This window comes from Stegodyphus dumicola, chromosome 8, assembly GCF_044657685.1.
Source record: "Stegodyphus dumicola isolate Sdum_Otavi_A_Nest chromosome 8, ASM4465768v1".
Taxonomy (NCBI): Eukaryota; Metazoa; Arthropoda; class Arachnida; order Araneae; family Eresidae; genus Stegodyphus; species Stegodyphus dumicola.
The window spans coordinates 57,387,382-57,401,481 of record NC_140775.1 but is presented as its reverse complement, the minus strand read 5'-3'; the positions used below and the strand labels follow the sequence as shown (position 1 = coordinate 57,401,481).

General features: G+C 30.1%; 1 protein-coding gene across 1 annotated transcript in view; it reads left to right on the top strand.

Moving 5' to 3' along the window:
• l(2)41Ab (lethal (2) 41Ab) overlaps positions 1 to 13,599 on the top strand; it is a 76,854-nt gene extending 63,255 nt beyond the window's left edge. The window contains exons 16-18 of the mRNA XM_085821880.1: positions 5,645 to 5,833; positions 9,266 to 9,424; positions 11,156 to 13,599. Coding sequence (XP_085678006.1) covers positions 5,645 to 5,833; positions 9,266 to 9,424; positions 11,156 to 11,392 — 585 coding nt within the window. The 3' untranslated portion in view covers positions 11,393 to 13,599. The remainder of the gene's footprint in view (positions 1 to 5,644; positions 5,834 to 9,265; positions 9,425 to 11,155) is intronic.
• The last annotated feature ends 501 nt before the right edge of the window (positions 13,600 to 14,100 follow it).

The window sequence follows — 14,100 nt, the reverse complement described above, 5'->3', positions numbered from 1 at the left end:
CACCGGCTATTCTCCATCACAGATGCTCTTCAGTCGCGATCTCCGTCTGAAAAGTGACCTGCTCTTCAGCCACCCTCCGGATGTACATTCCTTGCCTGAGGAGTACGTGCAAAACCTCCAGGCCCGGTTTGATACAGTACACAGGTTTGCTCGAGAGCGGATCAACATCTCGATGGATAGAATGAAGAAGAGCTACGACGCAAGAGCCACCGAACATCTCGACGGACAGGAAAATGACAAGAATTGGCTGTGGAATCCATGTCGTCGTAAGGGCGTTTCTCCCAAACTGCAGTCGCATTGGGAGGATCCCTATACAGTCCTCAACAGATTGAATGATGTTGTGATATGGATCTGTAAATCCTCAATTCAAAACCCAAGGTCGTTTATTATGACAGATTAGCCCCATACTATAGCCATAGTTCTTAGTGCTTCTGATTCTTAGAGGTACCCATAACTCTTATGCATGAGTTCTTTTACCTAGTTTCTGTGTAAAGTTTGTATATAGCGTAAATGTTTGTTTCTTTAGTTATGTTATCTGTATGTTTTAAAACCTTTCGATTGTATCGAATTTGGCTTCTGACCAAGGGTTGTATTGCCCCGGACGTGCAGTCCTTGGGACGGGGCAGTGTTACAAAATGTACAGGCACGATGAGATAGCTTCCCAGCAAAGCAGTTTTAGGGTTGCCATAAAATAGCAAAGGAAGGCAGGGTTGCCACATTTGGCCACAAAATTGGCGATATACCATGGACGAATGGAGAACCTTCTGGAACAAATTCTTACCTGTTTAGCCCGAACACAGCCAAAAGCTCTATAAACCCTGCTGGTACGCGAATAGTAGTTAGTATCGAGTGTGTGCCTCGTCTAGCGAGCTGATAGTCAGTCATTGAGCGAGTTGTAGTGTGGAGAGTCTCGAGAGTACATGGAGTTCCAAGAACGACCAAGCAGAGTCGGGAGCTGTGCTCTAGTGCTTTGCAGTGAAGCTGTCTCCACCGCGATAGCCTGATAACCTGAAGGCTGTGTCGCTGATCTTGTCAGCATGTTTATAGTAGTTCATGGACGACTGTAAAACATGTTTTGGAGCTGTTCTGACAATACTGGCAAATAAAGTGTGTTTCGATACTTCATCAAGTGTCGTCGTTATTTACTCCAAATCCACACAAACCCCGTACGTAACGTAACAACTGGTGTCAGAAGAATAAAAAAATGCAACAATACCTAGAACACTTAAGGAAACCCAATACATTTGATCATTATGGGACGAAAGTTATTGAAAAATCCATTGAAAATAGTTATGTAGTGTATATGACATTCAGAGAAAACGTAAGCGTAAAGTCCAGTTCGTATAATGTAACAGAATAATGTAACTATAGTAATATGAATATAACAGAATAATGTAACCATAGTAATATGGACTGTATTATTCTAAATTCTGATATTTATTAAAGTCGATTAAAAGTTATATGTTCTGTACTATAGTGCATTTAATTTGCTAAATTTCCAAAATAGCTTCGAGATGGTGAAGGGGGGTCCAAATGGGGCCTTGGGTCTCCTAAGTCCGGGCTTGCTTGTATAATATAACAGAGAGTGAAACTCTGCAAGAAAAAGAAGATAACAGTAATGAGGTTAAGGGTAAAATGCTTACTGTAATAAAATAAGGGTAAGTTCACAGAAAAATAAGGTAAATTTTGGCGAGATAGCGCGAAACTGGTGATGGTTTTGACAAATAATTTTTGTCTATTTGGCAAGAAGTCGCCAAAAGTCACAAAACTTGACAATCATTTGGCAATATTTTGGGTTGATTCCTGTATAACTGTAGGTCTGATTCCGATGTAATTGTAACTGTATCCAGCCCTATAATGCCTTCCAGCAATTTTGAGAAATGGAAGGTACAGGAAATTTCTCAGCAGCTGGGCAAAACTATATAAGACTGGAGAGAGTTCTCAGTTTTAGTTCAGAATTTAACTCAGAGTACTGAGAGATAACTGTGCAAGCTTTGTATTTGATGCTTTTTTACTTCCTTATACGAAGTAAGAAGGAAGTATTTTAATCGCAAAAAGTTTCAGACAGCATATTTCAACGAAAATTGACCGCTATCGAATGCAATTTAACGTTGTTTTTGCGTAATATCTATACGTAAGAACAGAATAAAAGACTCGTTTCCTCAAAAAAAAACGTATGTACGTACATATCTCGCATAGCTCAAAAATGAGTAGCCTCAGAACATTGAAATTTTGTATATAGGACTGCTATAACATGTAGATGTGCACCTCGTATTTTGGTTGCAATCGGCCGCACCAAATGTATATAAATATATTTATATATATATCCACTCTGTTACCTGGCTCGGTGATCTCAGTTTCTTTACTCTTATATGTTTGTAAATTGTACATTTTTTGCTTTAAAAATGATGGAATTATGTTGTTTTTATCTTCTGGTTAAGGTTTTTATGCCTTTAGTAAATCTGTATGCAATATTTTTAGAATTATCAACAATTTTCAAGTTGTTTAAGTGCCGCTAAGCCTTTTTTTTTCATGGCGAACATTGATTGTTTTCATTTGAAACAGCAGACTAGTGGACTTGTTGCCAATCTATAGAAACTTAGCTTCGCAACAACAAAGATAACGCCTTCATTTATTATTGCCAATTAAATCATGCTTAATCCTTTCTGGAATTTTTTCAAGGAAATAAGTGTTCAAGATTTACTTCATAATTTTTAATATAGATATTTTGAGTTTTTATGTATTTTTGCCTTCTTGCGAAGTGAGAACTGAATTAATTGAATGAGAAATACTCAATCATCTGTGAAAAACTGTTTCTTTTTTCTTTTGTTTGCTTAATTTCTTTTATACATCATTCTAGCTTTATTATAGTATTTGAATAGAACATGTGGCAACGATTAGATAATTCTATTCTTTAAATTATATAAATTTTGTGCATTATGAGTTATAATATGAACGAAATATAATACTCTTAAGTGAATCTAGCACCAGAGTGTCGCTATGGTAAACAATACTAGAGTGAATTTTAAAGAATGCATTTATTCAATTGTGGTTTATGTGCTGTCGGCGAAGTAGATTTAATTCAATCCAATAAGTTTAAATGAAATGCAAGAAAAAATGCCTATAATTCAATATTCCGTACAAGGAAGTCATGTGGTGTACACATCAGATTATTTTTTTATGTAGTCTTGTGTTTAACATTCTAAGTAGTTTGAATTGGTAACTGTCAATGCTGAGAAGAGCTGTACAAGTACTTTTGAGAAAAGTTCCAGAACTGTGAAGGGATTCTTTTGGGTAAATAAGTTTCATAAAGCTACCATCAGTTCTGTGTGCCTTCAATCCATTACAAACCCATACACAACAATATATACTGAATTTAAATTTATTGGGTGTTGGGAGTGATGAAATAGATGCAAGTAAATAACATAAGGTTTTAATTATTCTTTCCCTAGACTTAACAGGATAGGTAAACAATGTATGTCAACGTATAACATATATAAAAAAACAAGATTAAATAGACATATGATAATTTGACCATGATAACACTACATCATGTCTGTTGGATCCACCTGGCATTATACCTGTGTGCAGACTCTTGATTATGAGTCAGTACATTGCTACATGGTGGATAATACCCAGGACTGAAATCTCACTCTGTGATGTACTGTTGCTGTTGTTCATATCTTTAGCAACTATAACCCATGTCAGCATTCCATGTCAAACGTAGCAATGTGATGACGAGAGCTGCAGCTATGATTACAGCCACATCAGTCTGGCTTTTACTCGAAATTAAATACAGTTGCACTTATCTTCTGTTTCAACATTGCATAGATGCAAGTGAGAATGCAAATTTTCCAACTCTCCCTCTCAGAGCTGAAAAGGGAAACAAATTGAAAAATATACTCATGACTTCAAATTCAAGACATGGTAGATTCATACATTTCTTATGTTTGTCCCTGCCAAGATGCTCTGTTAAAATATTGGTAAACATTTCTTCCTTAAACATATATTTAATATAATGGAAACAAGTGTCAATATGCTATGTCTAGTATGCTGATTGGGTTTTTCACGAAATGCTCTGCGCTTTGATTATCATTATAAAATACAATTAATTCTGCTACCTTTCCGGGGGGAACAAGTTCTTTCAACAGCAAATGCAAGTGCATTGCTACTTCGAAGCTTCAATTAACACTATGTATTCTGCTTCAGTACTTGATAATGCTATAATTTTCTGCTTGCATGATTCCAAATTAATCAAACTTTTTGCTAAGATGAAACTGTAACCACTAAAAATTTCCTTTTGAGAGTATTTTCAGCCCATTCAGCATCAAGAATCAGCGTTTTTTCATTTTGATGGTTAATGAAGATTGGAGACTAAGTTTACTGACAGAATTTGCATTGTCAGCTCATGTAGAATAAAGCTAAATGAATTAAGGATCCAATCCTTGTTTTTGTCTAAACTTTCATTTCCTTTGCTTACATTTCAAGATTTGCATAGTTTAATGTTAGGGTCTAACAACGTTGATATAGGCTTACATTCTTGTAATTAGCCAAGAGTTCTTGTATGTTTTGAATTTGGCTAATTGATGTATCTTTATTTTGATCTATGCGAGATATCTGTCACAGTTATCTTATATAGATCATCTGATTGACTATTCTGAGGTATAATTATGTATTTTAAATGGAAGGTTTCATTATTTAAAGTAAGAAAATTTCACCCGTAGATTGCCAATGGTTTCAACTATGAATGTTCAGTAGATTTTAAAAATGTATAAAGAAAATTGCATACATAATTGAGTTTTTTAGTGAGCATGTAAAATTTTATATATAATTTACTACTAGTTTATCATATCAGTTTAAAACATGCAGTTTTATCATATTTCTTCATTAAAAAATATATTCTTCAAATAAAAGTTTATTAAATAGTATTGCTGAAAATGAACTTCATTCATAATTATGAAAAGAGCCATTCCATCTCTAGTCAAAATTTAATTTTACAACCAGAGCTTGTATGATAGTTGCATAAAACAGAACATGCATATCTTATGATGCCACAAATGCAAATATTAATAAACAAATTATCTGTTTCAAGCTAAATGAAAATATTCATAATATTTTGAACTCATTAGTTATAAATAGTCAACTAAATGATATCAGCAAGAGAACCATCTTTGTAGCATTCTTCCTATAAGAAAATAAACTTCTGTTCTTAACACAACTTCCATCATATCTGCAGATGGATCTTCCATCCATCATGCAATATTTTCTAGAGTTCAGTATTTTTTGGAGGTTTAGTAATAGATCTGTTATGACTTTGGACAATTTCAATCTCATGTATTTAAGAACACTGTGAAAACTACTGCGGTATTATAAGTCACGTATTGCCAAAGAATATATATGTATAAATCATTTAAGTGGGGGAAAACTTCTTATTTTATTGTGCTATGTTTTCTTTTTGTGAATAAATATATATATTTCATATATTAGATATTTTGTAAGAAAAAGATTTGATACGTTTTACCTAGTTTTTGGAAATAAGAGTAGTATTGTTTCATTGTTTTTATATGCACTTCTTCAACTTATTGGTTATTATTATTATTATTATTATTAATGTGATTCTATATATTGTGTAAAATTATTCTAGGTAAAACAAGAACAAATAAAAAAGGAGCAAGAAAGTTTAGTTAAAGATATGGAGAGAGCAGTTGAAAGACATACTAATTTGTATGTTGAAGCAGATAAACAAGCCCTGTTTGGGAAAAGAAGAAAAACTCCTGAATATGTTACTAAGAGAATTAAAAATACTCAGAAAAAAATACAAGAAGATAAAAAAGTAACTCATGAGAAATTTTCTTTTTTGAGGATGAAGCTCTTGAAATATTTTAGCATAAATCATTTTCTAAATTGTTCTGTGTAATTTTATTTTTAAATTACATACTATGGTAGCATGCGTTTTTTGTAAGAATGTGATAATAACAAGTCTCGTAACTATTAAAATGCAGTCAAGGCTTGACTTTCTACCATTCAGCTGCCCCGGAGCGGTAAAGTCGCTGAACACTGGTAGTTCGGTCCGAGGTTCGAATCCCACGAACGGGCTGGCTGCATGGGTGTTTTCATGGTTTTCCCCATGTGTAACGTGTATATGAGCCAGTTTCCCTTAGAAAGTCCTCCACGAAGGCATCCCTTCCCTTAGGCAGATAGTCCTTGAGGCTTTGCCATAATTAAATACCCTAACCTAATCTACCATTCAGCTAACTGAAAAGCTCAAGTAAACAGGCTATTTTGGAATTTTATAAAAGAAATGCCCCCTTCCCTGAAAATTTAATAAATGAAAGATTTTTAATGCATTTATAGAGTTTGTAATACTGTTAACAGGTGTACTTTGTTGCCAGACTGTGGGATTTAGCACCAATAATGGCAAAGCATGACATCACAATACACTCATACTAAGTTCATTTTGGTTTAACATAAATTTAATTAACTCTCTTTAAGCTAGTTTAATGTGTGTAAAGAAAGATATAAGTTCTATTTTTTCCTGGCATTTATAAAAAATATTTAACATTTTGAAACTACCTGAAATGGACTATTTTCAAAGTCGCACAATCCAGGTATAAAAAAAAGCCTTGGCACATAACTTTGAAAACAGATATACAATGCTATGTAAAGTGAAAAAAATATGACAAGCAGGTTAAGTTAATTATAATTTGTATCTCATTGTTGCTTACTAAATAAAGAACAATGTGTTCATTTAAACTTTTGCCGGCATGATTGATAACATCTCCACTAACTTTCATGTTCAAGGGCATTTCATAATTTAATTAAGCCTTTGAAATACGTTCAGCTTTAATGGAACTGAAATGGATTTTTCCCCCTGAAATCTTAATTTTAAATGTAAGCTTTTGATATTTAAGTTAATAATAAATAAGTTGATTATTTTTAAAATTTTAGATCAGAAATATTTCCTATTAATATGTCATTTCTACTGTGAATTCCACTTCTTATATACTCAACTATCCAGAATTTTCGTGTATCTGGAATTCAGCTTTTTGGGTAGTCGAGCTTTTAATAAATAAAATTTGGTATGCTTTCAAGCTTCATAAACTAAATTAAATTCTTTATCTCATTCAAGTACGGAATGATATATTATAGTTTATGTATAATGTACTATGGAATTTAGCTGTGCAGTTAAATGTAATAATACCATTAATTTTTAATTTGTACTCATTTTTTGCATAAAAATCGGACAACTTTGTTGTTTTAACAGCATTTAAAAATTTGTAGAAATATTAGTTATATAAGTAGTGAATAATTTACCTTAATGTTTTGATTAAATTAAAGGTAGTTTGTTTGATAAGTTACTACTTCTGAAGTAATTTAATGTACTTAAAAAACGTGAAATTTCAAGGTCCTTGAAAAAGAGTAGTTGAAGCCATTTTCAAGAAATCATTTCCTACTTTCAGTAATAGTTTATCTTTTCTATTGGGCAGGAATCCCTCTTCAGAAAGGGAAATGATGGGAATGATTGTTTGAACTATATGGGGAAATAAACAAACAATGCTTCTAACGATACTAAGTTTGATATGTACCCTGCCATCTCATCTGTGAAAATGGGATGTAGCAATTAAACAGAACATAGCCATTCTTTCAAATTGTAAATACCAAGGCCATCATATTGGCCATCCAGGTCCCAAAGAATCACTGCAGGCCAAATTATTTGAAAAATTGTGGATGATAGAGAAAAATGTTATTTGTAATCTAAAATTATAGCCTTTTTTAGTATTTAAAAAAAGTATATACGGAAAATTATGAAGATTTAAAAGCTGCAAGTAGCACTAAAAATGCATATCCCTTTATATATTATATATTTATACATTTCTAATATTAATATTTATATTGTGTAAGTATGTATTCATGATCTTAGATAAATTGTGTGAAGCAAACTTTTTATGTTAATTAGTGGCTGCCTATATAAGATCAAATGTTTTGCCTTTTAGATTCTAAGCTATCTCATGCATGGCGTGACCTTCCACTTTGACAAACTGCATTTTGTAGCAGTTAGTTAAAACTTACTTTTTTTAACAATGGGTTATTTCCTGTTAGGAATTGAATTTTAAATTAATTAGCTGTGTGTGCATTTATCATAAATCCATAATATTCTGGGCAAACTTGCAAAAATAATGAAGAAATGCCAACTGGAAATTTATTATCCATTAAAAGGGAAAAAAGAGCAAGTGTAATTAGCAAAAGCAAATGAAAATCCCACTGTAGACTAAAAGGCATTCACCAGAATATATATATATCAGAAAATAATCTGGTTAAAAATATAGCAAAGGGCACATACTAGACTAGAATAGAAGAGGCACATATTTGAGGAATATGGCAAAAAAAGGGGGGAACTTTCTCGACGAGGACTCAAGAACTTTGATATTTTAAGAGAAAGTCTTGAAATATTGGAAGGTTTAACACTGAGAAGTATTCAGAGAATTGCTGTTTAAGAGGAAAATCTTCACAAATTGTTAAGAAATGCAAAGATGTGTTGCTGAAATATCATAACCTAAATATGTCAGATTTGTACAGAAATTGACAATGCAATATTTCTGTAGATTTCTGGATTGCATCTTAGTCACAGAGAAGTTCTTGACATGTATCATAATAATATTTGACTTGTATCATAATGTTAGCAGTCCAGTACCTAAAACACATTGCAAATCAACCCAGATAATTTTTAATGACCTAATGTTAAGTATCATTTCTATTTAATTGAATAATCTCAATAAATAGAATAAAGGTCTACTTCATTTCGTATTATAGATTCTTTATAGTACATTCGAAAATAAAATGAATCAGACTTTCTTTGTGTACTATAGATTAGTAAACTCTGACCATTAAATTTATTCATCAAATAAAATTTAGAAGAAAGTAAGCAAAAAAAAAATAAGAATGATTGCTTAAAAATAAGAGAGATTGCTTAAACCAGGAATAAATACTTTTCAAAATTAAACAGGTTTTTGTTTTTTACATTAATCTTACTTGACATTTTGTCAGTATATAAAGATTATTTAGAGGATTCCAAATATGAAGTAACATATGTGGAAAAAACATCTTTTCTCTTGCTTTGTACCAGTTATTGTAATTGTATGCTGTTAAAAAATATTTTTATTCATCTACTGAACTTATCGGAATTCTCATGTTATACTTTAATTAGTAATGTTAGCTTCCTTATTTCTGCCAAGTCTTGTATTGATAAAATTTTCCTCTGTTTAAGGTTCTGGAAAATTGTAAACAACGAATTCATGCTTTAGAACTTACTAAATCCCAGCTGAGTGATATGTATGAGGTTGAAAGCAAACACACTTTGGAAATGATGGATAAAATTCATGCTATTGAATATGATACAGATAATAAACAACAAGAAAAAAGACAAGTTAGTATTGCAGTCATTCAATCATTTGCTATGTTTTTTTAAACATACAATTTCATTAGAATCTTACTAAACCTAAAAGAAAGATGTGACATATTAACATATTCATATGTAATTCATAACTGTTTTGCATCCAATGCAAAATCAGATGGAAGCCTAACTATGCCTTGAATTATCAGTTTGTTGCTTATTAAATTTTGAAACTCGATGAAAATAAAATTGTGTGATTCTTACTATAATTCTTCTGTGCTATTCTAATATATTAAAAGTCTCGTATGTGTGCAGAAAGTATAAAATACAGGTTTATATCTAAATATTTAGCATTTATAAAAAAAAAACTTTTCTAATTGTTATTTAAGACAGAAATTAAAAAAATTCGAAACAATTTATAACATATCATACTGAATTGGGCAATGCAAAACCAATCAACCATGTGATGTTTTTGCTAACTCTTGGGTACAAGTGATAAACTTTGTGCTCAGATATCTGTTTTAAAATCCAGGAAATGCTGGACAATAAATATGTTTCTGGAACAGTTTCATGTGTCAATATTAACAACTGATTGCTATTTATGGATGTTCTGAGGTTATATAGGTCAAATGGTTGCCTTCATTAGCCATAATATATTTTAATTTTTAGGCAGCAGCTGTATGTTTTGTGCAATATTATCTCAATTTTAGTGATCTAAAATTTTATTTTCATGTTTAGTGAGTGAAGTGTAAAATAATATAGGTTGTTTCAACTTTTCCCTAGGCATTTTTCACATTCATATTGTATGTTGTATTAGTTTGTTTTTATTGATCTTATTATCTTGTGTATTCTGTCAATGTACTAGGGTGAACAGATGTAAAAAAAATAATATAAAATTATATAGGTAACTCACAAAATAAATGTTTTATTTACTTTAAGTCATCTTTAATGCATCAAACCTGTTGTTAGTTGGATCCTGCCACTATTTATGATATCTTAATGATTTTATTCTGCATGCCATGTCAGTGTTAAATTTAAATTATAAAATATGGTATTGTGAAAATGTGCATTTAAATTTTAAGTTTGAAAATAAGGTATTAGACCTTATTCACATAGATTCTCATAGGTGATTAAATATTTCCATGATAGTAAGAGATCATTTAATTAAAACCTAAGACTACCATGTTAAATATATATTAAGAAATGAGTGAACTAAATTTTTGTTTCTTAGCTATATTTTTAAAAGTTTTATGCAAATTTTCCCAAAGAAGCTGAGAATTTTAATTGATAATTTGAAAGAATAACTTGACTTTCTATGACAGAAGGCATTGTAATTATAGATGTATGTCTCTTATATTCAACATTTTTGTTGAGAGAATAATTTTCTAGATTATATTCAAAATTTCTTGTATATGCAGTAACCCAGTAATTCAAGAAAATGAATTTCTAATTTTTAAAGATGTTATAAGTGCAAACTTCAGTAAAATAATGACTCGACTTATTTTCATTTATTACCCTCTTCCCTCTTCCAGTGTTTTGGGGCAATTATTAAATGTTTATTATCTTAAAATCTCATGAAATTTAATCTGAAATTATGCAATGCATTGTTTTATATCATGAATATGCAAAGTTATCATTTGGTAATGCAAGGGTTTTGGTACACATTAAATATAGCAAGAGTTATGAGTATTAATGCCCAAAAAATTATTTTTAATCAGTGCATGTCTAAATTTTTGTCTAATTTGCATGTTTAAATTTTTATAGGCTGTGATAAGTTTATCATTCAAGCAAAAGAAAACAAAGTTCATGCAAAAAATTCAAGATGGTACTTATATTAGAGCAGTGAGGAATGACACTCGGAGGCTAGAAGAACTGGAAAGATTAAAAAATAATTTTCGAATCCTTGAAGTTATAGCACACTCTGTAATAAATGAAGATGCAGAATTAGAAAAAGATTTGAACAAAGTACTAAATTACATCTATATATCAAAGCAAATCTGACTCTAAACAAAGTTTTCATTTGTTGTGTATTTCATAGGAAATATGTTTAAAATATACCTGTAATGATAAAAAGTTATATATATATAACAAACACACACACAATATATATATTGTGTGTTTGTTTAACTTGTTAATTTAAATTTGATATAGTTTTACTTTTTAATAATGTTAATGCTATACTTTTTATAGTATCTCCTATGCCTGATGTGAATGACTGACTGAAAAGTTAATATTAGAGAGATGTAAATGGTTTCTAAATTTAAAATTGCATTGAAAAATAATTTTCTATTAATAAACATTGCCATTTAAACGTCACTTTCTCTTAGTCAATGCAATGTACACTTGTTCATAGGCATCACAACGGGTCATTTTCATTATTTTATATTTCCTCTCATATTACCCTACTATTAGTATATAGTGAGCATTATTATATAAATGTCACTTTAAGTCATCATAATAAAAATATCACTTTGTTCTTGTGCACCTCAATGTAAATGTCATTTATATTACTTTACTGGGTATTATACAGTAATGAAATATTGTTAAAATGATATAAATTATGTTCAGTCTATGTACTAAATTTATGAATTCATATCTCTGAATTGTGAATTTTATTTCGAGTTTGCTAACATACATTTCATATATCTTTTATTTTGAAAAATGTTCTGCTATACATGTAATTTTGTATTTTATGAATGAAAGAAAATAAAATATGCAATAAAAAAGGGAACATAAAATAAACAATATATCATTAATTTTCCATGAAAGAAAAACACCAAAATCAATATTATAAATTGCTTATCTTTTGAAAGAATTTGAATTGAACAAAACTAGCTTTGATATAAATTCTTCATGGCTAAAATAATAGTGAAAAAATAGTGTTTCATGGGATTTTTACCTAAGGATTTCTTTATGCAAAGGATTTTATTACAGTACCAATTGCATTTTAATATAAAACGAATATCTGTGTCTTTTCTGCCGCAGTCATTTGGAACTTAGCTCTATATGCTTTCAGCTTTAAATGTAAATAAGTTTGATGTAATAAACAGAAAGCAAGCAATATATGCTCTTAGCAGTTTGTTTGCTTTCTTAAGATCCAGTTTCCTTTCGTGCTTGGTAGTGACATATATCATTAACTAACTGTTCTGAAACTTAAAATATCAAGTTATTTCACATAATTATAGTTTTATCTTGCTTTTTTTGAAAAAGTAATATATACACCAGTTGAAAATGTCAGTACATATATATTCAACCAAATTTATACTTAAAATTAAAAAATTAAATAATTATAAAGGCATATGTACTAAATATATTACTATTATTGTTGAAACTTCAAAGGTGATAAAAATGCAAAATGCGTCATTTATTTTTTTATTTTCTAAATAATTATATCAATAATAATAGCCTTAAAATGTCTCAGGAAAAGTAAACCCAAAATTTAATACTTAAAGCATAGAAAAGCTTACATGTTTTGCAGTTTTATATTAAATTTTGGCGTGTTTATAAAATAAAACTGTGAAATCTTAAGCACTGTTTTTCTTATTCATGTATAAAGCATTTCTAAAATTTTTATCAACTGACCTTTTCATGCAAATTCATGTAGAATTTTTGAATTGCAATACAAAGACTTCATAAAAGTCAAAAACATTATTAACATACATAATACATCTGAAAAGGAAAGAGTGTCCTTTAAGTAAATTGTTTTTGTGCTTGGATTTTGAAGGTTGATATTTTCAGTTAATTATCAAATTTAGTTGTTTGTTTTTACATAGCTGTAAATTTATCTTTCATTTTTAATAATTATTATTTATTCATTTTTTATTGTTTATAAATTTTTTTATTTTCTTCAAATTTTGTATGTTATGCTTCAGAATACACTCTTTTATTAGTCACATAGAGGACAAGTGACATGAAACTTATATTTGTACTACTATTTGTTTATTTTTAAATTTTTTTAATTCTATAAGTTTCTTTACTGTAGTCCTGCATTATTGTGTTATTTTAGCAACACTAAAATCTCAAGCACTCATAAATATTCGCATTTTTATGCTTATATTTTTTATCTAATTTAAAGTTTAAATATAGGTATATATCTGAGATAAAGCACAGGTAAAATAAAGTTAATTTTAGCCTTTTATATCACTTTTTCAATTTCCTTATTTCCTTTTTCTGTCTTAAAAATAGTAATGTGCTTACAGTAAATCTTTCTGGATTTCAATAAAAAGTTTATATCGCTTTGTGAATTTCAAAATTAATCATTGTCATATGAACTCCTGCCAATGAATATAGAATTATTAGACAAATTTTACTAATCAAAAAAATTCTTCAGTATGATATATTATCGTTCTTGGTAAAAATTAGTGCTCAAAGCAGGCATGACGCCTGTATAATAGAATAGGACCTTCATTCTGTTTTGTTGGTTTTCAGATAACAGGTAATCATTAAGAGGAACAGACAGGGGCATGAATAATACGATGTTAAAGATGAAATTCTTGGGCCATTACAAGATGAACTACTGCATGAGTCATAACCTCATGTTGTTTATATCCCTGCATTTTGTACACAACTCCCGTCGCTACTATCGATTGAATGATTTAGTGAGGTCTTCGGACTGGCTCTCGAAGCGGTTTTCTTCGGCATGACATAAGCTATCTATAGTCAATAAGAAAAAAAATTATATATGATTTCGCAGTTGTAAGAGTCTTAAA